This window comes from Uloborus diversus, chromosome 9 (genome assembly GCF_026930045.1).
Source record: "Uloborus diversus isolate 005 chromosome 9, Udiv.v.3.1, whole genome shotgun sequence".
NCBI lineage: Eukaryota > Metazoa > Arthropoda > Arachnida > Araneae > Uloboridae > Uloborus > Uloborus diversus.
Genome location: NC_072739.1, coordinates 356,792 through 374,027, shown reverse-complemented (window position 1 = coordinate 374,027; position 17,236 = coordinate 356,792). Strand labels below are relative to the sequence as shown.

General features: G+C 33.1%; 1 protein-coding gene across 1 annotated transcript; it reads right to left on the bottom strand.

The window, feature by feature from the left end:
- Window positions 1–13,473: 13,473 nt before the first annotated feature.
- On the bottom strand, window positions 13,474–16,497 carry LOC129229686 (uncharacterized; the record flags this gene model as incomplete). The annotated part of the gene is made up of 4 exons (XM_054864046.1): window positions 13,474–13,485; window positions 13,587–13,739; window positions 14,976–15,192; window positions 16,235–16,497. Coding segments are annotated over 4 exons (645 nt in total), but the record flags the coding sequence as incomplete, so codon positions are not given.
- Between the last annotated feature and the right edge of the window lie 739 nt (window positions 16,498–17,236).

Below are 17,236 nucleotides of genomic sequence, written 5' to 3'. Positions count from 1 at the left end.
AATGAATTATGGGTGGTCACGGCCGAACGAAATCTTTCGAACAATATATAGTTTTTGAATCTGACCTCTCAGCAGAGACCGCGTTAGCTCCATGCCGCCCCTAGGCAGATTTGTAATCATTCTCTCCCCCCCCCAATCAAAAGATAAAATGCAACTTTTCTTGAATGTCTCGACTGAAACCTTTTTAAATAGTAATTTCAAAATTCACTTTTCAATAATTTCATAGTTAGTATATATTCCTCTTTTTAGGGGATAAGAACATTATATCAATCATTAAATTAACATTCTTCTGACGGGTTTAGAGAGGTAATTTTTTTTTAAATCAAGTTTCTTTGGAGCGAGCTACAAGACTCATGAGGTAAATATTTTTTTTTTCAAAAATATTTAAAAAATAATCAAAACCAATATTTTTTCCCTAGGGATTTGTTTTACAATTTTTCACTTACTTTTCGGCTTGAAACTAATGTATCGGTCTCACTTCTATGAGCCAAATGTCCGAGAAAAATTTCGCGGTAGGGGAAAAAAAAAACAGGACAAAATCTTGGATTTTTTGCATGCGAATAGCATCGCAGATCTTCAGAAACGAAATTTCCCAAATAATTTTTATTTATTGAAATTACATTCACAGATATAAGTAAAAACAAATGAAATTAAGTATGTCTATAATTAAGCATTAACTAATATTTCTGGGGATGTATAGTCAGTCCCCATTGTTTATCACTTCTTGGAAAAGGTGATAAAATTTAATAATAAGAAAATGACTCAGTATGGAAAATAAAAAATAATGAAATTTTATTTTCAACAATATAGTAAAAAAATGATCGTAGTAAAATTTTGTGTCCCCTAAAAATGTATCAACCTCGTTTGGAAATTCGGCACTGCTTTTTAGAAGTTCTTAGATTCTGCACACACGAACGCGGTAAAGGCATATAAAAATAAATCAAGCCCACAATATATAATTTATGAGCGTTATGAACAATCATTTTCTACAATGCCCCCGAATACTTGCAGTTCTTTTCAACATTAATCCAATTGTTAATTCCGATGCAATATTTTGTACTTCAAGCAGTAAAAAGCACAAATATCAATACATCTAAAAAAAACTAAAAGCACGAAAGCTGTATGGACGCAAGGTAGTTTTTTTTTTAATCAGAATTACTACAAATTTTACTCTCTGTTTTATGTTTATTATTTGTTATTTTTATTAAAGCGCATTCTTATTTGTTTCATTAATTGGATAATTACAGCAATTTTCAAATTGAATATCAGGTCTCAAATCTATCAAATGCTTTAGCAGAAATTGAACTATAAGCATTCATGTTTTCAAAATTTTTTTGGTTGATATAAAGGATAAGTTTCCTTTATAAAGTTAAAATTGTACATAAAATAAATTTTGTTTTTAAAATAAATGTTTCAAATTCTCAGGTTTAAAAAATAAATTTAAGAAAGAAGGGGGAAAAAAAACGATGTAGCACAGGAGGCGCTGAAAACAGCTGTGCCAAACGATAACATTCCACTTATTTCGATTCGTCCCAATCACAGACCTCAACTAGAACTGGACCGCTGATCGTCCGCCGGGAAGTGACACAAATTGGGCGCCAACGCATCACCCCCAGAGCAGCCATTCTAGCCATGCTTTGCATGCTGTATTAGTTCTTGTTTGTTTTAATAAACTTCTTCCACCGATTTTTACCATCTAGTATGCCGACTTGCAGTGCTGTTGATTGTTCCTACAAACATTGCATATAATACAGGATGGTGTTAAGATAATTTCACGCCGTTTTTTTTTTCTTTCTAATTTCTGCACAATACTTTAGAACAAATTAAAACAGAACAAAATTTTAGAAAAAAAAAAAAAACAGCGCATTTTATGTTTGTCACAGAAAAATCTGAGGCCTGCTTTTGCTTATATCTCGGCAACTAGACCACGTAAAGACTTCGGGATTTCACTAAATGATTTGCTTAATCTTAAGGTACAACTGAATGCTGAAAAATTGAAACTCCAAAATTAAATTATTTCAGTTAGCAGGGGTGCCCACGTAGGGGGGGGGTTGTGGCGTAGAATGCGCCATTGAAATTTTTAGGGGGGTTTTGAGGGGTAGTTTTTCATTTTTGAGGGTCCTCCACGGTATTGAGGGGGTGCGCCCCTGCACTTAGGTTGGAAAACAGTAAATTCACTGGTGCCCACCTGGGGGGTGGGGTCGTGGCACAGGCTGTGCTATTGAAATTTTTAGGGGGGTTGTTTTGGGGGGTATTTTTTCATTTTGGGGAAGGGTCTCGTCAGCACTGGGGATGGTGTCCTTGCCTTTAAGGGGGACACCCCGGGTAAATTTCTTGTAACTTCCCCACTAAATGATCATTGTAACAAATATTCGTAGCCACAATAGTAATATTAATTGTAATTGTAATGAGAATTTTGAATGACGGCTTCTCTAGAGCAAGCATGAAAAGTGTTCCCTATGATTGATCTCATCTATGCAAACAATCGATAACGAGGTAAAGTAAATAGACATATTACAGAGGTTCCCACCTGGGTCTGGCGTAGACTGCGGCCTTGGCATTTGGGGGTGGGGATCTTGCTCGAAAGGGGGCACCCCTGCATATTAGGATCTTTATCATGAGTAGCTTATATGGTTTGAAGCATAAATTAGTTTGGAAAATTTTTAATGTTTAAATGGTTTTAGTTAAATTAGCAAACAAATTAATCATAGAGAGGAGCAAGGATTAATTTTTAGTGCTAACTGCTTAAAGTTTTAGATATATATATATATAGGTTTCTTTTCTTTCTAGTACAGAGCATTTATATGAAAAATAAGGTGACGTTTCGTGATTGTAACATTATTCTATTTCTGAAGTACATTTACACTAAACACAATAAAATAATAGATTTTTTTTAAAAAAACTAAGCACTTTTCATTACGCACTCAAAAGGTCAAAGTAACTTCTCTGGGTCAGAAAAGACTAGTTTTATCTCTAATGTTTCGGAGAAACACATTTTGTTATTGTTTCTTAGTTTAGATGATATTTGATTTGAATCAACAGTATTTAAAAATTAAAAAAATATATATTTTATTAAAAATCGTAATTTTAATTCTGCAACATGCCATGCATAACAATTTGGAAGAAATCGCTTTAATTTTTTTTTTTCGAAAAACAAAAGACGTATGCATAACGTTTGACTGAAATATTTCTTCTTACAAAGTTCGTTTCACTTTTCGAATTCACCTTTAACTCTTAGACGAAAGAAAAAAATAAAATTTCCTTATTTCGCGAGTTACAAAAAGTGCGAGTAGTCGCATAGCTACAAAAAGTGCCAAAAGTTACTAACAGTTTTATACATCATATTCTTCCTAAAAAAAAGTGTTGTTTGAAACAACTATTGAAGAGGATTTCTTCTTTTCATTTACTGCAATTATCTAAAATTAAACCAAGCATCAAACGTAGAATACAATTACAAAACCGTTTTTAAACTAGCATTATTGCTATAATAACATGCGCGTTGGCTCAAACTGGGGGTGAACATGGCGAAACTCCGTCGTTTCAATTTGTGTCAACGTTTTCTCCCGAGAATGCGGAGGTGGTTTGTCCAGTTCTAGTTGAGGTCTGTGGTCCCAATCTAGTGGAAAGAAAAAAACCCCTCCAAATATCCCTATCACAGAAATTACCCCATCCATGCAAAACTTTTTCCCTATGTTCAGAGAGAACCCATCAGTTGTCAACCCACTTTCCCGGTCTCTATTGTTAGCTATTACCCCTCGGTCCCTTGCCGTTCACAGTGACAGGTTCTAGATAAGGAGCGTAGGCAAGGTTCATACCGATTCTTGCCTACGCTCCTTATCTTGAACCTGTCACCGTGAACGGCAGGGGACCGAGGGGTAATAGCTAACAATAGAGACCAGGAAAGTGGGTTGACAACTGATGGGTTCTCTCTGGACATAGGGAAAAAGTTTTGCATGGATGGGGTAATTTCTGTGATAGGGATATTTGGAGGGGTTTTTTCTTTCCACTAGATTGGGACGAATCGAAATAAGTGGAATGTTATCGTTTGACACAGCTGTTTTCAGCGCCTCGTGTGCTACATCGTTTTTCTTTTTCCCTTCTTTCTTAAATTTATTTTTTAAACCTGAGAATTTGAAACATTTATTTTAAAAACAAAATTTATTTTATGTACAATTTTAACTTTATAAAGGAAACTTATCCTTTATATCAACCAAAAAAATTTTGAAAACATGAATGCTTATAGTTCAATTTCTGCTAAAGCATTTGATAGATTTGAGACCTGATATTCAATTTGAAAATTGCTGTAATTATCCAATTAATGAAACAAATAAGAATGCGCTTTAATAAAAATAACAAATAATAAACATAAAACAGAGAGTAAAATTTGTAGTAATTCTGATTAAAAAAAAAACTACCTTGCGTCCATACAGCTTTCGTGCTTTTAGTTTTTTTTAGATGTATTGATATTTTGTGCTTTTTACTGCTTGAAGTACAAAATATTGCATCGGAATTAACAATTGGATTAATGTCGAAAAGAACTGCAAGTATTCGGGGGCATTGTAGAAAATGATTGTTCATACCGCTCATAAATTATATATTGTGGGCTTGATTTATTTTTATATGCCTTTACCGCGTTCGTGTGTGCAGAATCTAAGAACTTCTAAAAAGCAGTGCCGAATTTCCAAACGAGGTTGATACATTTTTAGGGGACACAAAATTTTACTACGATCATTTTTTTACTATATTGTTGAAAATAAAATTTCATTATTTTTTATTTTCCATACTGAGTCATTTTCTTATTATTAAATTTTATCACCTTTTCCAAGAAGTGATAAACAATGGGGACTGACTATACATCCCCAGAAATATTAGTTAATGCTTAATTATAGACATACTTAATTTCATTTGTTTTTACTTATATCTGTGAATGTAATTTCAATAAATAAAAATTATTTGGGAAATTTCGTTTCTGAAGATATGCGATGCTATTCGCATGCAAAAAATCCAAGATTTTGTCCTGTTTTTTTTTTTTCCTACCGCGAAATTTTTCTCGGACATTTGGCTCATAGAAGTGAGACCGATACATTAGTTTCAAGCCGAAAAGTAAGTGAAAAATTGTAAAACAAATCCCTAGGGAAAAAAATATTGGTTTTGATTATTTTTTAAATATTTTTGAATAAAAAAATATTTACCTCATGAGTCTTGCAGCTCGCTCCAAAGAAACTTGATTTAAAAAAAAAATTACCTCTCTAAACCCGTCAGAAGAATGTTAATTTAATGATTGATATAATGTTCTTATCCCCTAAAAAAGGAATATATACTAACTATGAAATTATTGAAAAGTGAATTTTGAAATTACTATTTATAAAAACTTTTTAACAAAAAAATTGAACCGCCGAAAAAACTGAAAAGCAAAAAATAATAAACCATTTTAATTAAACCTTAATAACTAAGTTCTTAAACTGATGTAAGTATACCTAAGAATATATTTTTGTAATAATTTAGAGTTTTTAATTAATCTTAATAACTCAGTTCTTAAATTAATGTAAGTATACCTAAGTAGTTTTGAGTCGGTGCCAAACAAGCAAATTAATTATTTTTGTAAAGCGTGAGGCGCAGCGTGGCGTATGGCGACACGCCCCTTCGCCGGAAAATGCCGAGCGTTCACGAAGTTAAACCCGAACGTCGTCGAGTGGTCTCGAAGAAGCACGTGTCGAGTAATTGGCTGCTACTGAGCTTTTGCCTCATATACAACAGTCAAAATGTTTATATCATTGTTCATCATACTGAAGAAGGATTTCTCATCTTGTTAAAAGCTCAAATAAATGGTTTTGTGGGTCATAGTATTATTCAGCGTAAGTATGGCATAACAACTGTAGCCGTTAATTGCATACATGATCCTGAAGATTTTTCTCACTGGTTGTTTGCCTCTCTCGTGCGAGGTCCCAAAGGTTTCAAAGCTCCAACGAGAGGTACTTTTCGTTGTATACGATCTACTAGTATTCATGATTTAATGATGGCGTGTGGAGGGAGCATTTTTTGAAACATTTATGTTTATCGCCGGACATTTCACATTACATTGCTAATTTTATTTGGTTATTTCTTTAAATTTAGGTAATTTAGGGATCTTTGTTTATTTATTGTTTGGCACCGACTCAAAACTACTTAGGTATACTTACATTAATTTAAGAACTGAGTTATTAAGATTAATTAAAAACTCTAAATTATTACAAAACTATATACTTAGGTATACTTACATCAGTTTAAGAACTTAGTTATTAAGGTTTAATTAAAATGGTTTATTATTTTTTGCTTTTCAGTTTTTTCGGCGGTTCAATTTTTTTGTTAAAAAGTTTTTATTTTATAATTTTTTGTGGCTATAAACTACTAATGTGGCTATAAGCTATAATCTGTATGCTTATATTTTTGATTACTTTTAAAATAGCTACCTACCTTACTTTAGCTATTAACATATATATATATATATATATATATATATATATATATATAATCGTATTTTAACAATAATCTGTTGTGTTACATAAATAATTTTAAAAAAGCAGGCTTTATATACTAACATGGGTAGGACTACAAAAAATGCTGCTCGGATGAGGAAAAGATGTTTAGAGGAATCTATTAATGAGAAAGAAAAAAGGTTGGAAGCAAACAGAAAGAGAATTACATTAACACGTTCACAGGAGAGTTTAGGTCAGCGCGAGGAAAGACTGTCGAGAATGAGAAGCTACAATAACGATAGTTTATTGCAAGAAGGTGATAAGCAGCGCGCTCGTCGTTTAGATGTAAGAGAGCGATTTTCAAATGAGAGTGAAGAGCAACACGCTCATCGTTTAGATCTGATAAGAGAGCGACTTTCAAATGAGAGTGAAGAGCAACGCGCTCATCGTTTAGATCTGATAAGAGAGCGAGTTTCAAATGAAATTGAGGACGTCGTGTCTATACAATCCGTTCCATAGATGAGTCTCGTGAAATTGCTACCTATGGAAAGAAACCTCCAGATAATGTTGTCCCGAAAGATGTGAACAATTGTGGTGGACTTTTATCAGAGGTAAAACTTGCTGCCGAATCTCGTGTGATGTTGAGACGTAACATATCAGTATCTCACGGCCTCGTCAATGGTGCAATGGGTATTTTAAAAAAAATAAGATGGCCATCAATACGTAGGGATCAACTAGAGGAAGGAGAATTACCGGACTGCATATTAGTTAAGTTTGACGATGAAAGCATAGGAAGCAGACTAAAAGATAGTGATGGTTGTGTCGCCATACCTCCAGTGGTTGCAACTTTTCGAGGAACGAAAGGTTATGGTGACATTGAGCACAGGATGTTGCCAATAATTCTATGCTGGGCCGTCACGGTACACAAATTGCAAGGTACGACCCTTGATAAAGCTGTAATAGACCTCGGAAAGAAAGTGTTTGCTAAAGGACATGCATATGTGGCACTGAGTAGAGTAAAAACACTTGAGGGTATTGCTTTATCTGATCTAGAGCCAAATAAGTTACTACACAAACCTCACGATGAACGAGCTTTAGCAGAAAAGCAGAGACTGGGAGCTCTAAATCAAGAGACTGACAAATCTAAAGCTCATTCATCGTGAGTTTTTTTTTTTTTTTTTTTTTTTGTAATACACAACTCAGTAATAAAAAATCTGTGAGCGAACAATAAATCACTCCTAATATCTCACCTTTAGATAAGGAATTTTTCCAAATTTACATGGGACCAAATTCTAGGTATACTCTTTCCAATAAAAAAACAACTATTGAAATCAGACTATTCTGTAAAAGTTATGCGTCGTCTTACACGAAAAAAAGTAAAAAACCTTTGAGTGAACAATAACTCACCCCTGTTTTCCATCCTTTAGGATAGGAAATTTTTTTCCAAATTTATATGGGAACAACTTCTGGGAAAATTCTTTCCAATGAAAAAAGAACTATCAAAATCGGACGAACCTGTGAAAAGTAATGCCTGGTCATACATGAAAAAAAAGAACTTATATATACGGGTCGACTTGAGAACCTCCTCCGTTTTTTCGTCGGTTAAAAAACTAATCCTAATTACAAATACCAGAGATTGAGAGGTCTACACTGCCGTGGGCAGGTCAAAGGCAGTAACTGCATTTTTTTTTTTCATTTCTTTTTTTTTTTTTTTTTTTTTTTGTATTTTGTCATCTATTGTACGTTAGCTTTGTTGTACAAACTAACTTATTTGGTTTCCGCTGAAAAAATGTATAACTCCAACATTTTCTTATTGTTAAAACTACTGAATCCAACACACATTTCTTCAAATATCTCGAAAACTCATTTCTGCAGATACTGCCGCTTACCTGCCCACAGCAGTACACACGAGAGACATACAGGTCTGAAGCTCATTCATTGTGAGCTTTTTTTTTTTTTTTGTAATACCCAACTCAGAATCAAAAAATCTTGGAGTGAACAACTAATCACCCCCTCTCCCCCCCCCCTTAGGGTAGGAATTTTTCCCTCAAACTTATAGGGGAATTACTTCAGGCTATACCCTTTCTAATAAAAAAAGAATATCCAAAATCGGACTATTCTGTAAAAAGTTATGTGTGGTCATACATTAAAAAAAAATATATACGTGTCGACTTGAGAACCTCCTCCGTTTTTTCGTCGGTTAAAAATAGTATGTCACCGTCACTAAACTTCGCCCTATTTTTTCATACAAATCCTGAATATAAAAATGTTTGACGACTGGCACTGAAAACTAACCCTAATCACAAGTACCAGAGATTGAGAGGTCTACACTGCCGTGTGCAGGTAAAGGGCTATAACTGCAATTTTATCTTTTTTTTTTTTTTTTTTTTTTTTTGCATTTTGTCATCATTGTTTGTACGTTAGCTTTGTTTTACAAACTAACTTATTTGGTTTCCGCTAAAAGAAATATAATTCCAACATTTCCCAGTTGATAGTACTGAATCCAGCGCACAATTCTTCAAATATCTCGAAAATTCATTTCTGCAGATACTGTCGTTTACCTGCTCAAGACAGTACACACGAGAGACATACAAGTCTGCATCTCATTCATCGTGAGTTTCTTTTTTGTTATACCCAGTTCAGCATCAAAAAATCTTAGAGTGAACTACTAATCGCCCCCCTTTCCCCACCCTTAGGGTAGGATTTTTTCCCTCAAATTTATATGGGAACAACTTCAGGCTATACCCTTTCCAATAAAAAACAGAATATTCTAAATCGGACTATTCTGTAAAAAGTTATGTATGGTCATCTATAAAAAAATTTGTGAGTGAACAACAAATCTCCCCCTTTTCCCACCCTTAGGGTATTAATTTTTTCTTCAAATTTAAATGAGACCAACTTCAGGGTATAACCTTTCCAATAAAAAAAGAATTATCAAAATCGGACTACTTTGTAAAAAGTTATGTGTGGTCATACATTAAAAATCTGTGAGTGAACAACAAATCAACCCCCTTTTCCCACCCTTAGGGTAAGATTTTTTTTTTTCAAAATTTTTATGGGACCAGCTTTGGGGTATACCCTTTCCAATAAAAAAAGAATTATCAAAATCAGACTGTTCTGTAAAAAGTTATGCGTGGTCATACATTAAAAAAAAAAAAATATACGTGTCGAATTGAGAATCTCCTCCGTTTTTTCGTCGGTTAAAAAAGGTTTCAGTCGACCCATTCAAGAAAAGTTGCATTTTATCTTTTGATTGGGGGGGGGGGAGAGAATGATTACAAATCTGCCTAGGGGCGGCATGGAGCTAACGCGGTCTCTGCTGAGAGGTCAGATTCAAAAACTATATATTGTTCGAAAGATTTCGTTCGGCCGTGACCACCCATAATTCATTTTTTGGTTTGAAAAAGTTTTGTTTCATCTTTTCAACTGCTCAAAAAAAAAAAAAAATTATTTGTGGGGACTGAGAAGTTTCAAGCAAATGTGAATTCCAATTTAAAAGAAAAGACAACTTTAGGCAAACTTCATGAATAATATTTTTGGCGGAAATGTTTATCATAACTATTTTTTTCATCTGAGGAGCAATTCATCCAAAATTCATCCTTTTCAAAAATTTTCAGCAGGTGAATAAAACTAACTAAGCTAACAGCAAAATATTTTCTTCATATTTTATAGGTACATAGTTGTTAAGGACAAAGGCATAACATATTATGTAACAGAGCAACAAATTTTTAAAGTAAAATATGAAAGAGATATGGCTGTTTTGATTTTGGATATGTGCTGTTTTGTTTAAAAAACGAGTCGATTTGCCCTTTTGATCGAAAACCTGAATGATGAGAGAGAAATGCACCAAAGTTCTACTACATCACTACCTCATATATCTCTGTACTTGAACTTAAAATGTGTTGGATCAAATGTTAATGAGACTCTTGGAACATTTGAAGTTTTAACAATCATAAATTAATAAGATCCATATTTTGATAAAACAAAGTGAGAATATTTCCTAGATTTGACTGTGAAGAATAATGATTGTACTTTTTCATAAACTGTAAGCTGTTAGAATGGAATGAAGCTTAAAGGTAATAAAAATCAAAGCTAAATTAAAATTCAGTTTTTGAAAACACTGCAAAGTAATAAAGACAGACACGATTTGTTAAGAAAAAATTGGTTTAAATCCTAAAAACCGCTTGCTGGTCAAACTAAACACGAATTTCAATTTCTTCTTCATCGAAAACAGTCACATTTTCCATCGAGTTCATGATGCTCATTTTTTATCCGTTTTGCCGAAGTCAATAAATGTACTCCAACGGTAGCAGGACATGTCTGACGTATTTTTTAGAATTACTACGTTTTTATTTAATTTCATTGATTGACATGTCTTATATTGCGTTGTAATGATACAGAATTCGTTGTTCGTGAATTATGGATTGAAAAACATTGTTGACAGCATATAACTTAGTTACCAGTCCCTAAAAGTACATTATTCCCATAGCTGCCCCCCCCCCCCTCCCACCTCCCATCCCTAAGAGTCCCTTATTTTTCCGAATCTCGTCAATTTCTTCCCCAAACATCCCGTTTTTTCTTTCTTTAAAATTTGGTAAGTTTTTTCCCCGAAACGTCCCTTTTATTTAAAAAAATATTCCACTACTTGTTTCGTGTAGAGTCCCTATATGAAAACGTAGTTTCCTAGGACTCTAGTTTCGTGGACCTCATGAAAATTGCTCGCGGACCACATGCGGTCCATGGCCCAAGGTTGAGAAGCACTTCTCTAGACATAGGAGGTGCAATATCGAATTAGTGTTTCTGCTCTTTCAGGAACAAAAATTCGTAGTCTGCAATTCGAATTTAAAACATTTTTAATGTTCACTCTAATAATAGACTCGACTGTCGTTTGTGCCTGTGTTCGAAAACAGCAACCGGTAAACTCGGCTGGTCGATTGAAAATTAGATAACTATTGAAACGCGCGTAGTTAGTTGCCGATACCTTACATATAAGCAGTTCTTCAGAAAGATTTTCAAAAATGAAACGAAGTGAAGTGATGATTTTACTTCAACCGTCACTGCCAAGCCGGTTTGTTTACTAAAAACTGGCGAACTAACAACACTGTGTGAGTTAATTGTAAACTTACACGACTTTGTAACTAAAATGTAAAAGACTGATGAATTTGTCAGTCTTCATAGTTTCATAAAAGTAAGTTCCTTGCAAATAAAATGATCAATATTCTTCGAAAATAGTTGTTTTAAACGACTGATTTACGTTTATCCTGCACACCATAGACTTTTCATACATAAAACCTGGGACTATTTGAAAGCGAGTTTTATGCAATAATAAAAAATGGTCGGTCGGTGTAATTTGGGTATGAAAAAGACACATTTTGAACTTTCAAGCTTCATAATAAATTTATTATTGAACTTATTTCAGCTTAGCATCGAGACTTACTGGAGTAGTTTTCTACAAATAGTGGTAGGAGATTATTTTGCATACAATTGGCAAACATGTTTCACTATACCCAATTTTTCCCATGCATAGACTGGTAAAAAAGTCTTTGGAGACTTCCAAACATAACTACAATTTTAAGCGAGATTTTTTTAAAAAAATTTTTCCAGTTAGGTTTATTTCTTCAGTATTTTCAAATAATATAAAATTTAAAAAGTACATTATATTACTTCATTATGTTGTATAGAATATTAATTGTTGGTTATTTTAAATAAAAGTACACTTTTCATATGATTAAATATCCTAGTTCGAGAATAAAACATTAGATATATATTGTTATACATTTTGACTGAAAAAAAATGGTAAACTCTGGTTAACAATATTTAAAAAACAAATTGATGAGACAAAATCATTTCAATTACATTTTATTTACACAATTATTAATGATTTACAGATGGATTATTTTTTTGTACTTGCTAAATATGCTACAGCATCCATGTATGCTTTAAGTTGAATATTATTATCAATTAAACGCTGTTTCAATAGTGCTAGTCTTTCATTTAGCACTCTGTACTGTTTTTTCTGGGTGGACTTTTGCTTTCTACTTCGAAGCGTTCTTCTCTCAGCTTCATTTTCAGCTTCAATATCCTGAAGCACTTTCACTAAGCTGAAGATATTAGGGTGAGAGGGCAGCCCTCTTTTGCTTAGTTTTGAGTGCCACCCCTCAACATTGTTGTTTGTCCTCAAATTGTCATTCGTTTCAAAGTGATTCCACAAGTCCCTGTATAATAAAAAAAAATAATAATATTATTGCTAAAAACAATAGATCTGTTACATGAAAAAAAAAGGTGTGGGTAAATTATTGTTGCATAATGTTAGTGGCATTGGTTAATATGTTCAAACCAATGCTGCTTTGGGAACAACTTATTTAGGAATCAATGCTTAAAGCTCTTTAAGAATACATGCAAAATATGTTTTGTTAACTATTTGTCATACTTGAATTTTTTTTTTTTTTTTTTTTTTTTTTTTTTTTGTTTGTTCACTTGTATTAGTTTAGAAGTCGGTTGTAGTAACTTCTGCAACAAAATTTTAAGTACACTTGCATCATTTATAAAACAAAACTGTATTTTATATATGAGTTTTTTAAAAAATTTCGTGAAATCGATACAGAGTAAGCAGCACATATTAATGTTGACAGGAACAGTCAGGTAATCCCCAAGATGAATATTCATCGACTGATAAGAACAAACCTTTAAATTATGCTAAAAATGTATTTCAAATCATTTGCAAATTTTAATTGTTAAATTTTTAAATTCAGTAGTGTAATTGTTTTACAAATGAAGAAACAAAAAGAGTAGGCTCCCGCTCCAGTTAACGTTATCTACTAGAGTCAGGGTTAATTCCGTTGATTGCTCAATGATTAATTCAGAACATGTAGTTAGTTTGTATTATTTATCGTAAAATTTTAATATTTTATCATAATTGCTAAACTCTATTTACTTCGACTTTGTTGTTTTTGTAAGAAAAAATATTATTACCTACTACAGAAGAAACAAATACTTAACATATATAGATAGTTGAACATTAAACATATTTCTAAAAATATAAGAAAAACAAAAAAAAAAGACTTACATCTGAAATGTCGCATTATTTTCGTCCCGCCAGGTGTCTACTACATAGTCAATCATTTTTCTCACTGCTCTTGTTTGCTGTGGGGCATCTTCAAGAAGCAGGAGGAAAGCTTCACTTACTTCATCCATTGGCACTAGCGGAAGGGCAATAATCCTACAGATCCATGTTCGCGTCTCCTCACTATTTACATAGTTCTTTACCAGGCCCAACTCTTGCACCTGGAAGGATGAGATAAGGCATTGAACATAACATAGATTTAAAATTTCAACTGAAGACCAAAATATAAATAAATATATATATATATATATATATATATATATAAAGGGCAAAAAAAATTTCATTTGTGAAATATGAAAGATTTTATCAAGTTTTGCACTGTAGAGTCCGCAACAGGAGTTCCGACGATTTTCGATTGAATACTGAATATCTCAACACATACTCAAGCAAATTCCAAATTACTACCATATTTGCATGATTTAGACATTTGACTTAAAATTTTTGTTTCAAAAAAATTATCATCTATGACTTTTGTTGCGGACACTATTTGGACAAAATGCTGTGAAATGGCCCTATATACATATATATTATGTTGGTCTTCAGTTGATATCTTACTTTTGCTTTTTGGTAACAAAGTAATAAAAAAAATTAAGTTCAGTAAACTGGTTGGTTGCTTCTGGTTCTCTGGTGCCTCAGTAGCAGTAACACCCAGATGCTGGAATGTGCATCATACATTATTTAGAAAATTTGCTAAGTATTTCATACCTGTGGGAGAAAACAACTTAAAACTTCTTTTTTAAATGTTAAATTTCAGCTAGTAAAACTTTGTATCATATTTTTTCGGAATATAAACCAGAAATAGCGTGAACTTGTATACCTTTTTTCCCTTCTTTCCTTTTCTTACATTTCTCAATGTCGATTTTTATTTTACAATCACTCTAATGTCAGTTTACCCGTGCTTTTTTTTTTCTTTTTATTCTGCATTGCAGACTACCGAAAAGATTTTGCTGTTGGATCTGATGTTAAAGATTTAATAAATTCAAAGTCTTACAATGAAAGAATAAACAAATTTTAAGTTATATTACTCTCATATCAGGGCCTATTTATCGCACGGGCACCCGGGGCCTGTGCCCTGGGCATGAAATTTCAAGGGGCAGGAAAATTTTCCATAATGCTACCTGAATTTCTTTTAAAAAATCGTCGCAGCACTTATTGCTTCATTCTATTTGGTAGCAGTAGTTATTTTCCCCAGCTTATGAGATTTTCTGATTACTAATTCAATGAAAAGCAGCAATACTTCATATTATCATTTCACATTGGAACTCCTTTTTTTCCCCCTTAGTCATGTAAAATTATTAAAATAAGAAAGCCGAAGTGGCGCAAAGTTAAATGGAAAATAATCAGAGAAATCATTTAGTTCATAAAATAATTTATGAAGTTCAAAAAAGAGCTCATACCATTACTCTGTTTCCGTTTTCTAAGACGTCGAATAGAAGAAAGCTCTTCCCATTTCTGGTTTCTGTCCATTGTCCTTCCAATTTAATGTCATACAATGTTTTGGGCAGTGGCGGCCTTACCGTGGCTATAGCTTTGTACATTGAGTAATGAGCAAGCTTTTCATCAGGCAGGCATGATGCAACTTCTTCCGACACAGCAAAATTAGCCAATTCCTGTCTGAAAACATTAAAAGCGAGATATTATTAAATTGCCATTCAGAACTTTTCAATTGAGGCAAGTTAGGCAATAGTTGATAGTTACGAGTATGTACTAAATTCATTCAAAAATTCCCGCACATTGCATTCAAATTTGAATTAATCAACGGTTTAAATATATTGGGCTGAATCTCAGCGCTTTTAGGAAAAAGAAATGCTGATCATTAATGAACTGTGTAAAAATGACTTTTTAATGAATCTGTTCCACAATCCAACCTTTTCTGAAATCAAATTAAGAGCTAATATTCAATGAACTGGTTAATCTCATTGTGGCGTTCCACACTGAAAAAAAAAAAAAAAAAAAAAAAAAGATCATTTACAGCATTTGAAATTACTGCTGGTCTCAGAGATTAGTAAAACTGGTCTTGGATCACCATATAAAATAATAAGTGGTCCGCGGGCCACCAGTTTTTTTTTTGCACAATATAAAAATGTGGTTAGTTATCAGCGTTTAATTTAACGAGGATCAGTGATAATGTCTGAGGACCAATATATAGTCATGCTCACTGGTCCAAAGGACAAGTAAAATTTAACAGTAATTTCTAACGCTATTTTAGTATTTTAAAGTTATCAAAGGCTGCGAAAAATGATTAAAATATCTTCCAGTTGGAAACAGCCATTCCTAAGTTCAAAAATCTCTCTCTCATTCCCCCTTTTTAATTTTCATTTTTAAGGAAATATTTTTCAAAGTTGAAAAATTAATACTTTTATTTAAAACTAGTATACTGTTTTTCATCGAAAAATGTTGACTTAATAAATATATGGTTTTTTTTTGTTTTTATTTTGTGCAGTTTTAATTAAAAAATTTTATTTAAAATTTTATACATAAATTGAATTCATGTCGTGATTATAGATAATGCAAAGATAAGTTGTCACAATTAAATAGCGCTGCACTGCTTTCAATATGCTTTTGTGTTTTAAAATTGTACATATTTTTAGATATTTATTACTATTATTAAATATAAAATTTACTTGAAAGACGTTAGAAAGAAAGAAACACTTACCTATATATTTGTGGCACTGGTAAAGTTGGTTCATCTATGCTCCTTTTCTTCAGCTGGTTATAAAAGACTTTTCTTGTTTTTTCATTTGTCTGTGGCTCATGGTTGTGGACATTTTTAATATTTTGTGCAGTTCCGTTCATTGTAATGATGCTTGCTTTGCAATTTAGTTTTGTACATTTCCAGAACAATTTTTGAGTTCCCTTCCGATTTATTCGGAACATAAAGTCGTCATAAATTAATATTTTTCCTCCCCTGATGGAATCAATAAAATGAATGCTCATTTTAATAATGAATAATTACTAGACGAAAAGACCGAAGAAAAAAAATGGCTGAATCTCAGCTGCTATCACGTTTTACATTTAAGAGGAGATCGTAGGGAAAAATTAGAAATCCCTACCCAACCCCTTCTCTAAAACCGGAAATCGTCCCCTCCATGTGATTGACGTTAATCCTCTCCGAAAGGCGTGATCCACTCGTCAAAAATGCTCTCGTTATCAGCGTAGGCGAAAATCGGTAGACACCTTAATAAGGGGGCGAAGAAGAATTTCAAGGGGGCGTGAGCAAAAAGAAAAATAACAAAGTGGATCGGAAAAACATACCACAATTTACTACATTTCCCAATGTTTCGTCATATGTAAATGTTTTTTATTGCACCCCCTTTCCCCTTTGGGGGAGGGAGTGAAATGTTCATATAAAGATTGAGAGTAGAAACAATATTTGTGCGCATCTTCTTTATTTTTAATTGCGTTTCAACTGTAATAGGCGGCATCCGTTTTTTTAATTGTATCGATAGCCTACGGTGGGACAACGGAGGGGGGGGGGGGCGCCGCGCATAAGAGAGAATCTTGTTATGACCCAAACATAACTTTTCAACGATCCTCACAGAGGTTGATCCCGCGAGGATTTTTTGATTTAAGTGGAATTCTACTTAGTCAATCGAGAAAAGCTGCTTTTCAGCTTATCAGTAATGCACAAAATAAAAAACTGGCAGATTTAAATAAC